The sequence below is a fragment of the Halichoeres trimaculatus genome, unplaced genomic scaffold, assembly GCF_033239565.1.
Source record: "Halichoeres trimaculatus isolate MK-OKI-2021-1 unplaced genomic scaffold, fHalTri1.1 fHalTri1_scaffold_7, whole genome shotgun sequence".
Classification (NCBI taxonomy): Eukaryota; Metazoa; Chordata; class Actinopteri; order Labriformes; family Labridae; genus Halichoeres; species Halichoeres trimaculatus.
This window is the reverse complement of record NW_027437185.1, coordinates 23,993,017-24,016,010: the sequence shown is the minus strand read 5'-3', so window position 1 is coordinate 24,016,010 and position 22,994 is coordinate 23,993,017. Positions and strand designations below refer to the sequence as shown.

At 42.4% G+C, this 22,994-nt stretch overlaps 2 protein-coding genes across 2 annotated transcripts in view; both read right to left on the bottom strand.

Annotated features, from left to right (window-relative positions):
- Positions 1-2,282: 2,282 nt before the first annotated feature.
- LOC141793248 (P2Y purinoceptor 4) overlaps positions 2,283-22,994 on the bottom strand; it is a 38,080-nt gene continuing 17,368 nt past the window's right edge. The window contains exons 7-9 of the mRNA XM_074673773.1: positions 21,601-21,695; positions 8,589-8,693; positions 2,283-2,350 (exon numbers count right to left, since the gene is read on the bottom strand). The gene's annotated coding sequence lies outside the window, so the exon portion shown is untranslated. The remainder of the gene's footprint in view (positions 2,351-8,588; positions 8,694-21,600; positions 21,696-22,994) is intronic.
- Positions 15,722-17,548, bottom strand: sox3 (SRY-box transcription factor 3). The gene has a single exon (XM_074673775.1). It carries the CDS (start codon positions 17,337-17,339, stop codon positions 16,437-16,439), a length of 903 nt encoding a protein of 300 aa, XP_074529876.1. The 5' UTR covers positions 17,340-17,548; the 3' UTR covers positions 15,722-16,436.

Below are 22,994 nucleotides of genomic sequence, written 5' to 3'. Positions count from 1 at the left end.
TTCACATTTTATGATTAAATGTGGTCCCTCTAGACATCCTGACTGATGAAAGAGTTTGGAAGTTTTTGCCAACAGTCACCATGGTTTCCAGTTGAAGATCTCAGGGTCATTAGTCATTACACCAAAAGCTACGTTGAAGTTTGTTGGTTGAGTTGAAGGTTTTCTACTTCCATGCTGCTCTTAATCGTATGTACTGTACATCCAGGCTCAAGGGAAGAGAGGCAGGGTGAGAAGCCAGTGGGGGAGGTGAGAAGATATTTAGGGTGCCTACAGTTTTTGGGGGGCTGAGTGGATGTATTTAGCCCCCAGCAGATTGCCCCCCTCCTCTCCTTCCCTCCACCTCCTCCTCCTTATCCTCCTCCAAACCCTCTCCTCCCCCTGGCTTTGTGTGCCCCTGAGCCCACTCCTCCCCCTTTTGTCACCCGGGCATTCCGCTTTGGTTAGCACACACAATGGGCGCTCAGTGCTCACCCTCCTGACACTGCATTCTGCCTGTGCACCAGGGAGTGGGCACGGGGAGGAGGGGAGGGAAACGGGGGTGTAAGGGGGTGGGGGGTTAAAGGATGACAGCAACTCGCCCCATGTGACCAAAATGCCATCAAGTATCCCCCCCCTCTTTTTTTATTTTCAAAGACTATCGTCTAACTTCTCCCTTCCATACAGATGGGCAGTAAAACGGGTGCCAGCAGGCCGGCTTGGCACGGTGCAAAACAAAAACGTCGAGTTTGCTCGCCAAACAAACGAACAGGTGTCTCTCATGGCTGACTGGCGATGTGGAGCCCTTGCCTTCCTCTCTCAGTCTGTGTGCCCAGCTACATGTGTGTTCCCTTCATCTTTCTTTCTGCGGCCCGGCACACATCCTACACGGAATTTTAAGACCTGACCTCAGAACATTTTGTCTGAAAATTAATCCCCTACAACGACAACGCTAAGAGTGAAATTGGCATGATTACAAGTTCTGGCTTTACTGCTTTGACATGTTTATCAAATATTTGGAACTCGTCCTGGCCTCCAGTTGCTTTGCCCCTGCTGACATAATGGGCAGAGTTCAAACTGTCACAACTTTTTTATTTAGTAAATAGTAGCACATGCACAACAGATACACATCTGTATATATTTATATACAGTCTATATATTTTAACATTTAAGAAAAAAATAGATGCAGATGCTCTGAATTGAACTTGCACTATGATCAGGTATCACAGGTGCAAAAAGTTGAGGCTAAAGTTTCAGAACATGTAACTACAGCCTAAAATTGAATTCCTATTTAAGGGTAGTAAAAGGTGGAGGCCAGCAGGATGGCTGTGTGTGTGTATATGTGTGTGTGGCAGCAGCTCAGAGGCTGGTGGGGGGTTAGTTTGAGTTTCAAAGGCCCTGCTTGTTCGCCCATATTTCACACCACGGTGACATCTTAAAGCCTAGACAGGCCTGGTTGCTTTGCCCTCTCTTTCACTTTCTGGGGAAAAAAAGGGGAATTGGGATGTGAGGGAGGGGGCACTGAAATATATGCAAATGGTCCCCCCAGAGGGGATACGAATTTTATGGGTTTAGAATTTAGTTCAGCCAACCTGAATAATCAAATGTGGGAACAAAAAAAAAAAAAAAGAAACGAGCCTTCCCAACAACACCACAACTACCGTACCTCCAGCGTCAAGCCCCCCACCTCAGGCCTCATCTCTGCTCCCTCCTGCCAGGTCCACACATAAGAGGAGCTCAGTAGGTCCAAACTCTTATTAGGTTCTCCTTACGGGGCAAGGGGAAGGGGAGATAAATGAGGCTGGGGGGGAGGCAGGGGGAGAGGGAGGGGGGTCTGAGGGAGATGGAGGAGAGGGGCTAGTGTACCTGATCAGGCAGAACTGCCGGCTCCTGATTACGACACCATTTTCTCAGCAGGCCTCCCAGCCTCATCCTGCTTCTGTGAATATGGAGCGCAGGGCCAGCCAATCCCCTCAGCGCTGCTTCTCATCTAATGGCAGAATTAAGACCGTTTAGAGTGATTTCCTCTGCCTTCGTGCTCGCGCTCTGAAAAGAGCTGAATCTTTTCTCCCTTCGCGTCGATTTACAATGTGGGGGGTCTGGCATGCAGCGGGTGAGAGAAAAGTTCTACATGACTGAACATAACATTACAACAGGTGGGGAATTGAAGGGAGAGTCTGTAGAACATGGATGGGAACTAGATTATGTCACCTTTACATCCTAGTTATATAAATTACGCATGTTCAGATTGGTAGTAAATGTATAGTCTTTTACACACTTGCCTTCGTTGGCTTTAGCCAGCTTACCTTAATAACAGCATCAAGTCCCCTGCCTCTTTCCTCAACATCTCCATCACTGTCTTACACATGGACACCTGAATTAGAGAGGAGAACAGATGGCGATCAGGTATAAAGTCACATGTTGAGGGAGAGTTTAGAGTGCAATTGGTCTACAGAGCTTAAGCGGACTGTTAATTTAAAATTCATAGAAAACAGCTAGTAGTTTTAAATGTCAAGCATTTCCTTTTCAATAAATCCGGTTTGTAAAAGTACAGACCAGCATGTTCACTCATACGCTGTAAATTATGTCATTTCTCCTGCAAAAGCTTTAGGCATAGCAGTACAATGAATACGCATTGATCCTAATCTGAGCTTGTTGTTTTTTTTATTTCTGGATTTCTCAACCTGAAGAGGTGACCCCTAAGAATAATGGATAAGTTCTGCAGACTGGTGTGTAGATACAGGCCGACACAAACCCACAGTGAGTGCTAGTCTCTAGATTCCAAGGAGCACAAACAAGGCTTCAACTGCTGTATTTACTGAGTTTGACAACTTATACCTTACTCATCTCTGTCTAAATGAAAACAAGTGTTGATCCAGTAAAGGGCCATTTTATACAGTACCAACCAGCCATAAACAAAGCAAACATAAAGAAGTCATTTCTGCGGTTTCCATCTTTTACAGAATAATATTCACACAGGATGTATGTGATGATACTTTTTAATTTAACAAACCCAACCTGTTGATTAAAACTGGCAGCAATGAGCAACATCAGTCGTTGGTGTTTATGGACATGCTGTGCTTTACCGAAGAAGCTCAAAAGAGGTTTGTAAATGTCTTCAAAGCAAGCTGTAAGAGGTCACTGCTCCAAGTTATCTCAAGGTTTCTGATATTTTTCCTCAAAATAACCATGTGTGAAGGGAAAAGGGGGTTAGCTCTTCTTTTTATCTAAGACTTATCACATCTGATTTGGGGTTTCATAACCTTGCACTGCCCTCTGAGCCATTCAAATGAACGGTGACAAATGATTCCAATGGAGGGCTGAGATTCTTACAAAAAAATAAAACTGATATCCTAAAAACAAAAGACTAAGTGACACATCTCTATTTTGATTATGTCTTGTTTATTTGTGAAAGTCTTGGTTTCTTATACCCCCCTCCGAAAAAAACCCTAAACATATTAAATGTCGCGACTAGTACCTAACCCTCAGGAGTGGCTACAATATTAGCATAAAATCCCAAAGCATAGATTGTCCTAACAGGGACCTATAACAGCTTTGTGCCAAACTATGCATCAAAGATTCATAAAACACATCCAAAAAGTTAGTTCAGACATAAAATGATTAAACTTAAAGAACCTAAAAGGGAAGCACTAATGCTGCAGAATAATCTGTCTTGTTCTTTTGACTGCCAGTCATTTCAATTTTTCCTCCTGGTCAGTGATTCTGAATCACACTCTTGACTTCCTAAAGGTATTTAACTTCTGGAGTGTCTCACCTCATAAAACTTGACCTTTGAGGATATGTTTTCTTAGCACATGTGACCATATTACATACATGTAATCCCTACATGGAAGTAAAGCATGCCAAGAGGCTGAAAGCTGATCATGTGTCGGATCAAACTGATTCAGCATGACACTAACCCATGCAGGGACGAATTCTGGAGGCAAATCTGCTTAAACTCACTCCTTCTATGTCAAACTGCATTACATCAAGGCCATCACTCTGCAATATGGCATAGCAGCATATCAAGCAGTCACAGTTTGAACCTGTTGCTTTTGTGTTTCCCATGCCTAATGATTCCCCCACTCTGCCTCCAACCTCCAGTAGACAAATCCTTCAGCTTTATTGCCCAGACTCAAGGGCTGCAGGTGCACAGGCCACAAAAGAGAGAAGAGGAGGGGGTGGTAGAGGAGGAGATGGGAAAGAGAATGGTCAGTCGGGAGATAAGAGAGGAAGGAAAAGAGCCTCCCTCCCCCAACCCTGGTTTAACCTCTACACCCACCCATCCTACCCCTCACCCCTGCCTTCGCCCTGGCCATGTCCCTTACCCTGCTACACCTCGCCGTTTTGCTCGGCTGCTCATACCGCACGTGACGGGAGTGCAAACTGCGAGTGGTGCCGCCAGGCGCTGCCAGGGCCTTCCTGTGTGTGTGGCAGGGGGGACAGGGGACAGGGGGCAGGCGTGGCAGAGTGGCCATGTGGCGGGAGCGGCCCTTTTCTTCTAAACCAGTAGAGGAGCAGTAATGACTGTGAGCTACAGCTGTGCCCACTCAGGCTTGCCTTACCTTGCCCTGCAGTGGCCCCTCAACCTCATCGCTGCACGCTGCCCTCTGATTGTGAACTTTGCTGCTGTCAATGGGCTGTTTTTTCCCCCATTTAGCCCAAGGTGAGATTTCCAAAGTGGTATGATATACAATAATATGTTCAAAACAAGACTTGGTGTAATTCCCATATAATTAAGCGTAAACAGTTAACTGAAAACTTATATATAGTCAGAATGTACATGTGTGAGCAAAAACTCTGTGCCTTTCACCCCCCAACACAAATAAAAGTAAGAAAATACATTTTATTTCCACAACTCAGCTAGCCTGACTACTTTTGAATCCTTAGTCAACTGTCCAGGCTGTGTGTGTGCAAATGTAATATTTAGCGTCTCTTAAGTTGCTGTTTTGTCTGCTGCACAAGTCAGGCTGTTAAGTTCAAAGCCTGTGTGGCTGTCGTACCTGGTCAGGTAAGAACAGAGATCTCACTGGGAGTCAAATATATTGGGTTAAATAAATCAATATAAAGCATGCGGGGGGAAAAAAAAGCTTTTCTCTCTTTACTTTAAAAACAGATTAAACTCATGCTCTTCTGTGACATCAAGTAAACAACTTAATACTGCAGCCATCGCACTCATTGTACCTCCAGTTTGAACTACTCCCATCTTCCCAAACTTCAGGCTCCCCAAGCCACCAAAACCATTAAGAACTAATTTGTCCCACAAACAGTTAAGCTGCTAAACTCTTAAATTCTCAAACTAAAATCTTTTACCTGTCAAATTCTTCGGGAAACAAACTTATACTGGTGTTCAAGTGTCCGTGGAGACACAAATGAACTAATGCTTTGTTACTTTTTATTTCAAGATGTTTATAAATTATTATCATGTATACATATACATACAAAGCACAATTAAAACTCTTAAATATAGTCTCCTTTGTTCATGGTTATACCAACTGTAACTGTGACAATAATGACTGGAGGTGCTCTCTTCATTTTCTTGTCTTTAATCAGACTCTAGGTTGCGACTCAGTTCATTTTATGAGTTTTAGGATGTTGAAGACTATTTTCTACATTATGTTCAAATAAAATTCATCCATGACATTTTTAATTTCATGTTTAGCCTTTTATCTAAAGCTCATGTGAGAAACTCCAAGTTTGTGTTGTTTTGGTTTTCTTTTAATATTCAGAAGCTGGGGCCTTCTAAAAAAAATGATGCTGTTCTGTGTAATTACTAAAAAAAAAAAGCTGTAATGACTTGCCTTAAAATCTGAGATTTGAAAAAAACAAAGACAAGATGCAAAGAAAATTCTGATATTTCAGTTGTTACTCAGTCTGACTAATAAGTTTATTAACTAACTTTGTATCTCAACTGGAGCTGAGAGAGTTGTTGATATTGAGGAGGTTGAATGTATCAGAGATACCTGGGTGGAAAAAGGGAGTTTGATATTGTTCTACTGGAACAATTAAAGAGGGAGACAACATTTAAGCTGACTGGGGATGAGTTGACAAACTAAGCAACAAAAAGTAAAGGGAACAGTGACAGGGACGTGAGCTTCTTTTAGGACTCAAATCTCAAATCAGAAGACCTAACAATATAAGAATGTTCTCTTTAAGATTGTCTCTTGATTTTCTGCTTATACTTATCACAGTGTGCCACTTCAGTACCTTTATGTGAAACACTGAATATTTTATGTTTATATGTGAATAAATTTACACCCATAAGCCTGCGTGTGTTTAAAGTTACTGTCTCATACCTGTTATTTGAGGGTGTCTCAGTCTTTTGAAGGTGTGTCATCCGTCTGATGAGACACAAAAACACATGTCATTCATTCACTCACTATTTGCTCTTTCTGTAATTACTGCTGTCACTTAATAGTTGTCACTCTGTGTTTCATCGACTGTCATTACACATATGTTGCTCTTTGGTGACATAATCTAACATTATGACTTACTCGTTTAGTTTGATGGCTGACTGAGCATGAAAATTTAAAAATGAGGAGGACCATGCCAAATCAACAGGATCATGTTGATGTAAAAAAAAAGAAGATAGAAGTGAAACTAGCCTCATCATTAGAGAGGCTGAGAGTCAGAAGGGTTTGTTCGTGGTTGAAATGACTCAGACCAAGGAAAGGCCTGAAGAGGACACACCACGTGAGTCACAGGCCTAGAGGAACACCCGGCGAGTGAAATCATTTCAAACTTTGCATGGCTGATGTGTTCACCGTGTGTCTCTTTCTTTCTACTTATAGATAAAAAAGGCCAAATGGGTGACCTTCTTTACACATAATATGATAGCACAATCCTCAAGCCGGCTCTCTGTCACTCATACATACATAAACACACAAACCTGCCTATGTTACAAGAGCTGCCGTGCTGGGAACACACCCTCGGGGACAGGAATAACAGGCCACTCCAGCACATGAGGACATCTGAGACACAGTGGCACCACACAAGCATGATGAGTCTTTAACGTGACCTTATCTCCATCCCTAATCCTCGGCTGCTTCTCCGTCAGCTACTGTTTACACCACGCACAAGTCAAGAGCAAAAGCGGAAAATGGAGAAAATGGACGTTTCTTAATTCGGAGTGACTGAAGTCCACTAGAAAGCCATTGAGGAAGGCCTCTAGTGTGGAGGGAGCCTCATATTGAATACGGATTGAAATTTACATGACAACTTAGGAAAAATGCTTTTTTATTACTCATTCATCCCCTAAATCACTTGGCTCCCCCGCTCCTTTCCTCTGCCGGAGCTATTAAATCACCATCTTGACCCTGCGACCTGGGGCCGCAGTCATAAAGAGCCCCCTGTGGGTCAGAGGCCTGATTGTAACATTTGAATATGAAATGGACTTGGTCGGGCCTGGAAACAGCCCCATGCGCTGAGACACAGGCTGACCCCCAGGAGAGAGGCCTGCTTCAGTGGCCCCCAGGGCCCCGAGGCTCCCTCTTCTTCTCTCAGCAAGGATTTACTTGGACTTGAGAAGTGGAGAGAGCAGAGAGAAGACAGAGAGAGTGAGAGGGCTGAAGTCGGGGGTGGAGGGGTGAGGGTGAGGAGGAAAGCGGGGTTGGGGTTGAGAGAGAGTGAGGGTGAGGAGAAAGAGAGAGGGCAGACATTTGAATAAGACAAGAAGCGATTGGTGTTTGCATGACAAAGGGGCCCGCCATCTCCACTGATTGGTGTCACAGTGCGGCACTAAAGCCATGCAGCCCTCCTGGGGAGGGGTGATGTGAGGAGCACAGGCATGTTTATGCATCCAAGGTGTGATATTAGGGAGGGAGAGCAGGGGCGAGTCGTCAGGTTTCGGGTTAAGAAGTTTGTGCGCATATTCTTCAAGGATAGGTTTGCATCGTTCAGAAAAAAAACATGTTACTTTTTCTTCAAAAACTTCGCTTTAAACTTTTGCAACTTTCAAAAACACTTCTAGATGCTTTTTTTATGAGTACTGATGGATGAACCCTCTTCATTTCAATGTAGGGTTGAGTTGGTCCTTCATTTCTCAATGATATAATACTTTTAAAATATTTTTAAGATCGTATAATACAGTCATGGTGTACCACCGTTCAACCCAACATGGGAAGACAAACGAGGATAAAATCAGGCTGCATCAAGCCGCCTGTTCAACTGAATCATGTGAAATGCTAGTCACTCGATGCCATCAACTAAAGTGAAAGTACAAACAGTCACTGCATAAAAACTAGGCACACAAAACAGCAGCGAGAGATTAAAACTCAATCCAACGCTTTGTAATAAAATTTATCTAGACTGTTGAGGAATAGTCTCACCATTCCTTTTCATTTTTCTGCAAGTAAAATCTTACAAGGAAAAACCAGTATTCAAATCAGTTAATTTGAAGGGGAAAGCTATGGTTATTTAATTATGTGCATGGGATTTTTAAAGCTGGATGAACGAAGAAACAAAACTCCCCTGAAGAAAATTTAAGTGATGGCTACATAATGTCAGCACTTGCATCTTTACTTCGTCCCTGAAAGTACATACTGCTTTCTGCCTTGTTCTCCCCTTAACCCCTTGTAATTATTCCACAGAGGTGTAAAAACTATCACCCTCACCGTCCCCCTGCTGGGCTGTCAGTCGCGTCGTCAGCTTCTGCAGGTGAACCTCTGGCACCACCGAGTCCGGACCGTTCACCTTCACTCCTTCACCCACTTCTCTGCCTTAAAATGTCATGGGAACAATGACAATGCAAAGACCACTGTGTGTGAGAGAGGGGATCATATGAGGCAAATGTAGGCGGCTATGCCGAGGATTTCACAGCTCAATAACTCTGGACAATTTGTTTACAATCCCTTTTATTAGACGCCTCTTGGGAGTGGGTGTATGCATAAACATTGATGTAGTTTAGATATGGCAGATTAGCAGGGAGCTAGTGATGCTAATGCAAAAGAAAAAATACCATAGGGGGTCATGAGGATGAAGGAAGAGTGAGTGAGAGTTAGTGAGGTCACACGCAATCTCTCACACACAGGATGCACACACTCACACACACACACACACACACACACACACACACACACACACACACACACACACACACACACACACAGCCTAACCCTTACACCCCCTGCAGACAAAGTCTCCACAGGCTCATCTGAGCAAAGCTGCAGGGCCCTCGGGGACACACCTCCAAGAGAGATGGCTTGACTAACTCTCCATGGCAACTAATCAATAAGTGACAGAGTCCGTCAGGACTGACCCAGAGTGGAGGGTGTCCGAGCTTCCCCCCATGTTCCCAGGGTAACACTCCCGTAAACCACACACACACACACACACACTCACAGGAGGCAACACTAAAAAACTTAAGTGCACCTACAAAAATAAATCTTGCCCTTCATTTATTTTATTGCTTTCATTCTCACGCTGTCACAATTTTGTTGTATCACAGGTGTTGGGGTCAACATAGAGGGGGCCAACGTGGGTACAGGTTCCTGGCTGAGCACGCTCGCTGACAATTGTCATAAGATCAGATGTTCTGCTGAGCCTGAGTCACCACACCACCATTGTTCGTCTGTCAATCCATGTTCCCTCTCACTGTCCTCGACAAACACTAATCAATATCTGTGCCCTACATGAGAAGCCTAATCTTCTGCCTTAAGTCTCCACCCCCCCCCCCTTGTCCCCAAACTCTGCTTTGTCTTGCAGTAGTCCCATACTCACTCAGCTGTCCCAAAGCATAGCATATACTGTATATCTGCAGACATACTCTTGCCCTCATTTTTAAGGCTTCCAAGATGGGTCAAAAAGCCAGGTCAGAAGTCCAGTTCAGTGAAATTAAAACCAACGCTACATGCTCCAATATTCAAAAACAAAGTGACGAGCGCTACAGAAAGGGACCATCTGCAGCACACACACTTTTACACACTGGAGAGCTTTCCCTAGAAGCAACCGTTTGTGTGTAATTGCCCTTACAGGTTATTCAGGAAGAGGCCTCTTAATCCAGTTTCATTCCTAGTTGTGTGAGTGTGCGTGTGTGTGTGAGCTTGAGTGTGGTTTTACTCATCTTCCTCCGACCACAATTACAAGCGAAAACAAGTTCCAGTAAATCTCAGTAGCGCTTACTTGAACAAAAACACCCAAAGGATCCTCCATTAGAAAAAAAACTCTCCAAACACACTAACCCCAGAACAGAATCCTCTGACTTCAGCTGTTCGTGTGATTTGTATTTGTTTAGTTAGGGACAAAAGAGGCGGTAATCCCGTCTCATATTTGACACGTCTCATATTCACACACACCTGCTGAGGCAGAGTAAACACAGCGTCAGAGGCAGACACCTTAATGGATGACCCTGGTATTAAAGTACTAAGTCATGGTAAAGCCCAAAGCAGGCCTGTTGACATGAAATGTAAAAGAAACATGCCCACTCCGGATATGAGTGATGAGGAGTCACCACATCACAGATCAGCCGCGTGTGTTTATAGTGTATTTCGGCCTGTACACAACAATACAGTCTCAATTCACTGCAATATCTTAGCTTCTTATTTTAATTTTGAGTTTGACTTTTATTTTCTTAGACTTATTTCCACCATGTCTTGTTACTATTGCAGCATTTTTGTCCTAAATGTCCTCCTTCAACAACAAATGTTGTCAAAGGTGAAAAGTAAAAAAAGAAAATGTGATTACCCCGGGTTTTTGCGCACATTTAACAATTAAACTAAATTAATTTTTGAACTAGAACAAAGAACTATGAATTACATTTCTGCAGAGCAAAACAGACTACAGCTTATAATAGCGTAGGACATTTGTCTGATTATGGCAGATTTATCTGAAAGTTATTGCAATTTGCCTTAAAGTCAATGTTCGCCCTGCCACCAACCCCTGTTTTACTTATCACGACAAAAATCACTAATCTAGCTTTTCCTCATCTTCCTCTCCTCTTTTCCTCCATTTGTGGTTTGTGGGTGTGTAATTTCATAAGGGATCGCGTATAGTGAGCCAGTTGTTATGCTAAATAAAACCATGAAAAAGTAGGACAAGGTCTTACTAGGCCATGGCTCCATGTTGATTAGCATCTGTAGTTTGGGTTTTTAGTTTTCTTTCTCCACCAGTCCATGCCATGTTTGTGCTTGTTTCATATCTGTTTTCTTAATTTTAGTCACTATCTCAACCACTTAACATTAAGCTCATTTCTATTTCCCACTTCAGTCTTATATATCATATTAAAAACATTTGCCATGATGTAAACCAAGGTTAACCACAAGTTACATTTTTGTTTCGCTGCCTACAAAGGAGAGATGAAATCATAACGTGGTTCTGCTGATTGATTTGATTTGTGCAATCAGGTTGTCCCGTGCATCATCACATTTGCTGTTCAAATTTAATGACAGTTAAGTGTTAGCCAATCAGAATAAATGGTTTAACTGTCACATGAACCGTTAGTGCTACCTGGATGGTATCAACATGCTGAAGTATTTAGATGTCTTCCACAGTGCCATTTAATCTGTAATACCTCTCACATTTGTGATACCTCAGTTTTAAAAATTGGATAAAAGACGTTTTAGGGACCTGTAGACTATTTCTTTGATATGAATGTGAAAAAAAGGTATCTTTTATAACTTTTTTTTTCTGGCATCTTTTTACTTTTAACTGGGCAGATGTGGTTTCAGTCATCGTGTCTTATTTAGAAGGACAGAAGTCCGATCCCAGATTCAGTGCTCATGTCGTAGAGTCCTCGTGCATGAATAAGATTATCTCAAACTCACTACTAATGCTCTACCATCAGCATGTGAACGGTGTGTAAGCAGGGGAATGTGACTAGCAGTGTAAAAGTCTTTCGAGTGGTTAGAAAATGAAACAAGAAAAAGTTCCAGATGTACAGATGCAAATGGATTTCTACCTTATGTTTGATCAAAAGTCTCTGATATTTCTAGTCATTTTATTTTCAAACCAGACTAAAGTTTCTGGGCACATGAGGTCAGTTGTCACATCCAGCTGCCAAAATCCATCTTTAGCATCAGAAAACATTAGATCAGTACAGATAATAGCAATAATAAAAAAAAAATGCAATAGAAGCCTCCATGCAAAATTATAAGTTGGAATTATTTTACTGTCCAAATACAGCATTAGGTTGATTTACTTTGCAAAACACAGCTAAAAGTAGCTCCTGTCAGAGGACTATGTTCTTACTTCTTACTGTAAGAACATATACAGAATTTGTTTTTTTTCTTAACTTTAGATAAATAATATGTATATTTTTGCCACCCCTGCCAGTCAGACACACTTTTTCACTTCACATGAACTTCTGCTCCCTGAGTTACCCTATAGCAGCCCAGGCGCCTGAGAGTCTATAAGGCCTTGATTCAACCAATTTACCTTCCACCAACGTGCACAAGTAACTTGCTACTGGGCGGATGCAGTTTGTTGAGAGGCGGCATGCTTGTCTTTGAAGCATTTCCCACTCAGCATTCTTTGTGGTTGTGTAAGGCATGACAATCCAACCACAGCTATCATTAATGAGACATTTGCATCACGCAACAAGTCTGCCAGCGCTCACATGCACTCAGGCAGGGAGAGGGAAATTGGGGATGTACTTAGAAGAAAAAAAAACTGGTCAAATGTGATTTTCTAGTGTCTCCTGTGAGTGGGTGGGTGAATGGGAAGGGGGATTGAGAGGACGGTGCAGAGGAGAGGGATGGCTCTCAGTGGGTCAGCCCAGAAGCCCTGACCCCAGGAGGATTTGATGCCATTTTCCCACGCAGGGAGTCGACCTGAGAGGAGCTCGTTAACAACATCTGCCCCAGTTCAGAGAGATTAACCCCCACCCCAAACCCCCGCACCTCTACACACACACACACACACACACACACACACACACACACACACACACACACACACACACACACACACACACACACACACACACACACACACACACACACACACACACACACACTGCTTTGCTGTCAATCTCACTACCTCACTCCAGTCCCTCTGCACTCTGGACAGGGCCTGACCAAGCCGGACAGGCCACTCCAGGCCCCCTCCAGGCTTGGCTCAGAGGGCCTCCTGGAGATCCCAGCCACAGCAGATCAATACAGTCTGACTGTGTCATAGGTGCAGTCACTTCTCACACTCACTCAGTCAAACTATGCTGCTGGCTGCTGTCTGAAATGCACATCACAGGAGGTTCCAGATTTGAGTTTGAGATTACATGGAGTACTGAGAGCAGAATCAGGTGTGTCCTCCTGCAGGAAGTCGCCCAGCCAGTCGAGCAGGCGAGTTTTAGTGATGTCACCAACGTCAGATTTGTGTAATGAGTTTTCCACTCATCATGCTGACGTAGAAAAGGAGACACTCCAAAAAAAGAACACTCCGAGGGTTTCTACCACCTAGTTTTAACTCCCACATGACATGCAACCTGCAGGGCATGTCATGACATAATATGAGGAGGGCGACGTAAAAAAAAAACAGGACATGGCACCTCACACACGCTGCACAAATGTATAGGTGTGCACACAGAGGCAGAATCCAGTGGGAATCTGCTGAATCCATGTTCTACGGGGCTATAATTAGGTTAGTTTTTGGAGAGGGGGTTAAACAAACAGGGGCTATGAGGTCACAGGCAGATGGAAGTGGGATATGCCTGCACTTGCTGAGTGGGCACAGAGCTGCACATGACAGCAGAGAGAGCCAGAGAGAGCCAGAGAGAGAGGCCCTCAGGGTGCTCAGCGGGGGGAGAGGGGGGATGGGGGGGTTGGAGGGGGTGGCGGTGTTGGTGGAGGGAAGCCCGAGTCGGATGGCCTCACTGCCAGAACATTCAAACACAATCAATGGTCGTGCACAGCTCGGACACACACCTTTCCCTAAATGAGGGATGACATTTCTGTGCCGAGTCCAAGAGACCACACAGAGAAACAGAAACTATGAGAACGTATCTAAACAAACTGACTTTTGCTTTCAATATGTACTAAACTTTAAAGGAAAAAGTGATCATCATACTAAACTTCTGCAAAATATATCCGTTAAAAAGCTTGACATTTAAAGTTTCTGAGACTTATCTCTTTCCTTTTCTTTTACCACAGATAATTTCATGGGATTTTCTTGAATTTGTGGTAACTATTTCTTTCTTTTTGCTGCCTGTGTTTTATAATTTTCAACCAGCTCCAAACCACTTGCCCCTATTGACTCAATAAAGTTGCTTATGACTGATTGATTGGTAGAAAGTAAATCCATGAGAGGGTGTATTTGTACAGGTGAGGTTACATAATTCTCAGACTTTGATGAAAGACAAAAAAAGCCTCACTCTGTCCGACCCAAAGCAAACCCTCTGACACAGAGGAGCAGGAAGAAGAAAAGCTGCTTAATTACAAAAAAATGAGTTAGAAAGTGTGATTAGGTGACGGGTGGCTGCTGGCACGCTAGAATGACTTAAGACCCTGTCAGTGAATGCAGGGAGGTCTGGATAATCTTTCCCCCCACAAAGGTGCGTGGGGCTAATCCAGGCCGCTGTGCTGAGCCGTGGATCAGGTCCTGCAGGGAGTGTGGGAAGGCCAGCGGGACCGCCACTGCCACTGCCTTGGCCCCTCTTGGTGGCCACAGCTTATTTATGCTGAGGTGAACTGCTGCTCCATTCACGCACAAATACACACAAAGCTCCACAGCACACAGTGTTTAATGAGAGAATTCATGATTGTGATGAAGTTTAAGGATTTGTTAAAAATGAAAAATAAAAACCATATTTATTTGCTTTGGATAATCTCATCTCTGGTGAGTTTTGATAGACCCGACTCAAAAGTTGAGAAGAGGCTGGAGCACTGATTTATCTAAACATGGTGCAGTGCTGAGAAGTGAATGTGTCTGTTACAAAATAAAACCCTGGATGAAGATGTACGCCTTTTTTTTTAACTAACATTTTACTTTTATTAGAATGAATACGCAATTTGACACTTGTTCAGGGCTTCCTGTCAGCACAGAAATCATGATAAATGTACACATTTTTATTCCAGTTCTGAAAGGGTTTTTCACAAAATATTAAATTATAGTTTCATGGGTCGTATTGTGTTGAATTTGTGATTTTTGAACCTGATTTGACTGTGAAGTAATCCAACAATTGTTTGGGTTCCTGTTTTAATTTTTGATTCTAACATTTTTTATTCAAACAAAATTATATGTATATTGTGGGACAAACCATGTCATTTACACACAGGCTGACCTGGGATTACAAAGTGATAACAACCTGTGGATTTAAAGTGTTATGAGTCTTTTTTTGTGTGTGTATCCTGAAAAAATATGAATAAAGGGTCAAAAGAAAAGATAATGATATTTTTAGTTAACATGGAAAGATAAAACAAGTTTGTTCCCACTAACTGTCCGAATACTTTAACTAGCAAGACCAAAATATCTATGTTTTGAATTCAAAAATTGCAGCGCCAGATAAAATATCAGATAATCTCTTTTTATGGTACCCTGGACTCTAAGATGTTGGAATTTAAAGATACTCCTTAAATACGAGTTAAAGGGGAGATTTTTTTCTTCTTTTGGGGATAAAAATATTCCACTTTCATTTTAAAATAACCAGATTATCATCCAGTGGATTTCAGGAATCTTTATGCATCATTTATGAAAATAGTCACACTTGTCAGCTTCTTCAATCCCTTAAAATTCAACCTGCCCCTCATGGATTTATAAAAACACTCAAACTCGTGTTTACAAACAACAGACAAAACACAGAATCAAAAATCATGTTTTGTACAAATTTATTCAGCATTTAAGAATAGAGGATGGTCTTAAAATATGTAGAAACGTCAGTTTAAATAAACCTTTTCGTTCAGGAGAATGAGTAAACATGACACTGTCAGAACCATCACAGAAAATAACATTTTACAAAAAGAACAAAAAGTTGAACATTTTTCACGTGACAAAACAAACGGGTTCACAAGCTAAAAAGAAAAATCTTACTATAAATAAAACTTGCGCTTGCGACCCGCACAGTCTTTACATTTCATATTAACCTAAATGTCATGAGGAAGAGGAGGAAGAAAACAAAGAGGACTACAAAAAATTTTGGACACAGTCGAGACAACTGACATTCTACAAATTAAGTGTAAACATTTATGAAGCAACTTTTTTTTCCATCCAGCTTTTCTGAAATACACCAGCCTCTCTGAACGAGGCCACATGCCTTTTCATGGAGAGAAAATATGGCATTCATTAAAATATAGAAGTCCAATTCTTCTACATACGTCTGATTGCTTTATACTTGTGATAAAAGCCTCTGTGCTCTGATGGGCTCAACGCTCACTCTCTGGTCCATTTCTATTTCTTTTTCAAAAATGGACAACTCAAGAATAAACTGTTTCTGAACAAAACAAAACTGTTGAACGTTGTTTCTAGCAACCAAGAAAGTTCAAGTATCCGAAGTACTTTTCTTTAAGTTTTTAGAAGTCTTTTTCTCTGTCCCTCTCTCAGATGTGTGTGAGAGGTAGCGTGCCGTTGACGCCCGTCCCTGCGCTCTGGTAGTGTGGATGGACGCTGTGTAACCGGCTGCTCTGCAGGGAGGTGTGCTCCGCGCTGTCCCCGCCGGGCGGCAGGTACATGCTTATCATATCCCTCAGGTCCCCCAAACACGCCCGCTGAGAGTGGGACGTGATGGCTGGAGGCGGAGAGCTGGGCTCGGTCTTGCACACGGACGCCATGGAGCTGAGTCCCATGGCGCTGGGGGTCTGCTGCGTGTACGCCGGAGACATGCTGTACGTAGAGGCCGCGTTCATGTAGGTCTGCGCTGAAGACATCATTGGGTACTGGAGTCCCGCCATCTCGTACCGGTGCATCTGCTGGATCTGCGGGCTGTTCATGCTGTGATGCTGCGGGTACGCCAACTGGTCCTGCATGAGGGAGTAAGCGCTGTTGGTCCAGCCGTTCATGTGCGCGTAACCGTCCATCCTCTGGCCCACAGACACAGAGTTGTTGACGGCGTTGGCTCCAGGTGCAAGCAGACCCCCTGGCAAAGAGTACTTGTCTTTCTTGAGCAAGGTCTTGGTCTTCCTGCGGGGACGGTATTTATAATCCGGGTGCTCCTTCATATGCATGGCGCGCAGACGCTTGGCCTCGTCGATGAACGGTCTCTTCTCAGCGTCTGTCAGAAGTTTCCAGTCCGCACCGAGCCGCTTGCTGATCTCGGAGTTGTGCATTTTGGGATTTTCTTGCGCCATTTTCCTCCGCTGTCCCCTGGACCACACCATGAAGGCGTTCATCGGCCGCTTTACGCGCTCCTGGTCGCTGATACTGTTGTTCTTTGTGCCCGGCGCAGAGCCCGAGTTGGACTGCGGGAGCGGGGTCTTGATCTCGGTTTCCATCATGTTATACATTCTTAAGTTGTTCACTCACAGGCACATAGAAGGAAAAAAAAGTTCACCAAGCAACGCCAGATGTCAAAGAGGTAGAGATACTGACCAGTCTCATAAGAAGGTGGAAAAAGTTGTGCCAAAAAAGGCAACGGGGTGTGCAGGTGCCTCTGGTTTCTCTTTGCTCACAGCAGCTCTGACCCTCACGGCTCCAAAACAGAAGTCTGAAACTTGTTCTCCAGCTCATCTGTTAATAGGCCTGGTGGCCGGACCATGTGATGTGGATTGACAGCATGACAATGAGGAGCGGACGACCAATCAGCGCGCAGCTCCACAGATCCACCGTGCAGCCAACCGGAGCGCACAGCGCGATGTTTTGGTGAGAGGAGGAGGAGAGCTCAAGTTTTAAAACAGCAAATGTTAGTGATTTGCTATGAGTTAATGGAATGAAGGGGAAATGCTGACGATTTATTCCGGTATGGTACACAGGCTGCCACTTCGAATTATTTCAAAATGATTTGTAATCATCTTTAAAATTAGTATCTTTTTAATATTTCTGTGAAGCTTTCTATATCGTGGACTCAACTGAGCAAACCCGGAGAAGCTCAGTACGCAAACAGTCAAGATTCCTGCACTCGCTACATGTGTAGTCTCAACAGAGCAACTAAATACAGGTCTTAAAGGAGCAATTTAAAAATATATATTAAGGAGATTTCAGAAACTAAAGATAAGCAAAACTGAGTTTACACTGTAAAATAAAAGACTGAAATACTGGAAAAGAATCTGCGCTTAGCAGTAGGAAATGCGTTCACCTGGGCTGTTCAACAGCTTTTAGACTCTTTTAGCACTGTCTTATAAATGCTGCTGTTTATTAAGCAGCTGTTAAAGCATCTTATAAACAATAATTAATTGTATAATCAAGCTCTTAAACTTTTGTAACCTCTTTTGTTTTAGCCATAAATTAGACCACCTGTTCCCGGGAAATAACTGTTCTCAGAAAAAAAATCACCAAGTATTTTAATAAAATTCAAAGAGATACTACTCTCTGATATAAGCTGTATTAAACTTGGATCAAAGCTCCTGTCTTAACTTGAATATATGATGTGATGTTAAAAAAAAACATGATGCGTCTGAAGACTTGAGTTAAGCTTTGTTATTCTACTAGATAATAGAATTACTAAAATGCAGAATTTAACCTTCAGTAAGACGGTCTTTAAATTGGGATTTCAAGATTTCATTTCAGGAAGCTGTCTGTTTTTTTTCTGTGGTTCAGGTTCCCAAAAGGTAAAACTCTAATGCATCAACGACCTCTTGTGGAGGGGACGGAACATCTCTTTCCTCCCGGGGGAACAGTCGAGAGGCTGTGGAAGAGGCTCACTGCGGGTCAGAGACTTCTCCCAAAACTCTTCAGCTTCTGTTTGCTGTCTCGTTCTTCTCTCCACAGTGTTAATGGTTATTAAAATGGCCTCTCTGAGTGGTCAACATTTGCATGTGCGTCCTTACAAACGACCTGAAACTCAGTCAGAGCTTCAACTGGGAAAAAAAAGTCACACCTGCTAATGACCACGAGCGGATCGCCCATCGAAAAGCGCCATTAACACCTCTGTATTTACATGAGCTCTGCGGGGATCATGTGCTCTATGTGCATTTTTCAGGTGTCTCACTTTCTGCAGCCTCGAAATTTGACGTTGTGTTCGGGGAAGGGAAGCTTTCAATGTATTTTTCAAGTTTCAAATTCAGGTATCGCTGCACCAACAGCAGTATCCCACAATCGAAACTGCTTACTTAAATACAGAATTCAGTTTAAAAAAAAAGTCTGTCTTCGTTTCCTGGCAAATCAAGGTTTAAAAAGCTGCCTCTTTTATTTTCCGATGAATACCATCTGTCAATCATTTTCCCTCTTTAAAGCCTAAATGAAAGTTCCTGTTTTCAAACTCTGTTGAATAAAAAAACGTATGCTCACTCTAGCTATAAAATGAATTTTTCCATCATCCTTTATGTTTAAAAATCAACCATACTGACTTTTAACAGACAAAAATGACAAGAAATAATATTTATGGCTATTCAGAGCTTTAAAAGCTGTCATTATCTTTAAGTGAAGTGAATCCCATCACCCATAGTTGTAGTAAATCATGTGAAGGGAGACATCACTTCATGAATTTAATTTTCGCCTACAATGGGGCGTTGCACACAGAGCAGCAGTAATAAAACTAACGTCCAATTAGCAGCCATCCATTCTCAGAGAGCAGTTATTTGTTTATCTGGCCACATCTCAATACTGATCCGCTTGTAATCTTCTTATGGAAATAGACCGGTAGCAGAGAGTAACCCGGGTTTGGGTAATGAGGGCCTCTGTGCAGCTAATTTCCTAATTAAGGAGCGGAGGACCACCAGCACAGTCTGCTCCGATTCAGACCCAGTGCGCCTCACAGAGACCCTCTATGAGACTCTGAGCGCGCACGGAGTAACGAGAGCACTGTTGAATGTGAGGAAATAAGTGGACGTCGCGATGTGTGATTTCCTCGAACATCAATAATTCAGTGTTTAGAAATGGATTGATTGCGAAAAGCACGCGCAAAGCCTTACAGCGCTATTTTTATTTATTTATTTTTTCAACTCAATCGAGCCAAAAAAAAGTTTTATTCCAACGTAAATCTGATTTTAATTTTTCATTTCTATTAACACACTTTCATCCACACAATGTTGTATTCAGTCACTGAATCAAAAAGGGAGCTTCAGACAATATCTCTTGTTTTTTACCAAACAAAAGGCCTCTGGGCCTAAAATACTTCAGGTATTTATGTGATAAAGGTGTGTGGGTGTTATCCATTTTGTGCCTAACAGAAAGCGGCATTTATTCTACATTTTTATCCACTCATTTCCATACATGTCACAGTCGTTCTCATTCATGATTCGACTAGATGCAACAGCTACAGTCAAAGCCACTAAAAGACTGATATCAACCTCCTTTTTAATGCCTTCATTGCCTTTTTATGGTCGCAACATGGTTGCACGCGTTTTTGAATTATTTTTTTCCACGTCCCCAAAACAGGACAGAGATATTTCAAGCAATCGAAAGTGCAATCTCAGAGGCACAATAAACAACATTATTCTTCCGTGTCCGTTTCTAAACCCCACGACCTCCAGAATCAATAACTTTTTTTGTTTCAGCTCAGTGACTGCGGACAAGGCCTTTGAGGAACAGTAATTAACAAAGAATGGCTTTTCAATTACAGCCACAATGGAGAGCGTCTCATTAAGATTTGCATGATTTTTGGACGAGGAATGCAAATGAAGATGCAATTTACGCACGGTCTGCTGTTCCCATTGTGCCGGCGTGAATGGTCGCGTCCTCCCAGTTCAACACAGGTAAAATAATATTCACGGGTCATTTAGAGGCATAAAAGTGCTGCTATTATCACCTCTTTATTCCACAAAGCAAGGAGAGTATTCCTCAAGGTAATGTGACTTTTTTGACCCAGAAGAGTTGTCAGAAATACTTCACCAAAATAGTTTAATGCAGGACATGTAATTCAGGATTCAGTGTTTTGCATCTTTTTTAAGCTAATGACTGTTTAAAATAATCCCTTTGATTGATTTTAGTGGTTTGTTAATTCATGTCAGAAAATTATTGAAAAAAAAAACTGCAAAAATGCTTTAGAAGTCCTTTGCAAAATGCATTTTCTGTGGATTCTACATTGGTAAATTCAGACTTTTGTCCCATCGCAATGTAAAGCAACAGGTATCATTTAATAGCAGCATGAAAGTCGGCTTTTCAGATTTGTGAAGATTAGCTTTTCATGTGTGGTTTAGGTTCAGTGTGAGCGACACAAAAGACTCTCCTCAAATGTATAAATAATAAGACGATACCTTTGCATCCTGCTGCTGCATTAAAGCTTTCAGTAGCTCAGGTTCTCCTCGAGATCCACAAAAAAAACTATTTAAAATACAAATGAAAAGTGAAGAATTCATTTACCTTTGATATTTTTAAAATCAACAGTTACAATCGACCAAATCCTTAAAACCCAAACCTGATTTAACGGACTAGGATAATTATGTGTTCGCTGTCTCAAATCCTCATAAACTCTGGAATTTATACTGTTAAGTATCATAAAGAAGGAAAAGGGCCAGGTAAAGTATAAAACTAGATTATTTTTTTAGAAATGCTGCTTTGTGTCATCACTTTGCTCCAGTTATTCCCACACAGGACAGCTGTATTTGGAGCTTTTTAAACTGTCAGGAGAGCTCCAGGAAGAGGATGAAGTAGAGAGATTCGTGAACTCACCACATGTGTGGATTTCAACCCTGACGATTAGCTCCTTTTGTAGGCAGCGAAGGCGTCCAAGTTGAGTCATTAGGTGAAGGGACTGTCACTCAAACCTTCAAAAGAAGCAGTCAGAGAGAAAAGATTTCATGAGAGCTTTCCTGAAGTGTTTCAAATCTGACAGGACAACCCCACTGTAGCAGCAGAGTCATTCGTGTGTCATGAAACAGAACGTCTTCCACCTTGTGACATTAGCTTGTAAGACAATAATTTGTTTTTCCTACTCATGCTTCAAACTTTGGCCTCTTTTTTTCTCCTCGGCAGGCCAAGCATATCCTTTCTCATTATTTGCCCTTGTTAACAAGGCCAAGGCTGCTGACACGGACCGGGTGTAATCTCTTTAACCTGCCACTATCATGAGCAGACAAGGCGTGACCACCCAACACTCTGCTCCATCTCACTCAGCCAGGGAAGCACTTTCTCACTCCATCAGGTCTCTTTGGGGATGGAGCTGCGCATCATTTAGGGATGCAACATTTCATCAAGTACGCTCGACACATAAGTGCATGCTAAATTGTTCGCACAGATGCCCGGGGTTAATCATTGTTACTACCTCTCCATGTAACCATGTGCAGCGGTGTGCGGTTAAAAAAATCATATACTCACTGACCCTTAGAGGGCCCGTAATTGACATGAGCATTTTTTTCCTGCTGTGGTTATTGGCTAATGAAGCTAAAAGCGAATTAAATTCTATCACAGGAGAGGACATCGCTGGAGGCATTTATGAGCTGAATACACAATGATTATTAGCTCCTTCAGGTCATTTCTGAGACAAAGACTCTTTACATTTACTTAGCAGATTAGAAGAAACGCTCATATTAAAACATTTGGTATATGACGCGTTAAATGAAAAATAAAATGCTAAATTATGGTGATTTATAAGCTAGCACCCAGTGAAAGCTAATTTCAATTCAGCTGAAATTAGGCAGAAAATTTCAATAAATACATTTCTGCTTCTGAGCCACTGCGCGTTTGAGGCTGGATTAAGCAACAAGATTGTATGTGTGTGAGTGTGTGTGTGCTCAGGGACAAAGTCTTCAGCCTAAACTTCCACACACTTGAACCTCTAATCTGTGCGATCTCCATTCCTCCCACAGAGACATCATATTACATCTCATTTGCTGGTTTCAAGGGTTTGTTCGGCTTTTCAGACCAGCATGAGATGCGCCAAAATTCTGTACACATGCAACAAAAGGGAACACATTTTAAATTAGATGCTTTTTTTTGCACCAGTGTTAAAGTTGTGATTGTAACTGCTGCCTGTGAATGGCATTATCAAGCACCTCTATATGATGATCACTTTAAATAGTGTTATTGCCTGGCTGGCTAATTACAGCCCTCATTATTTCCCATGT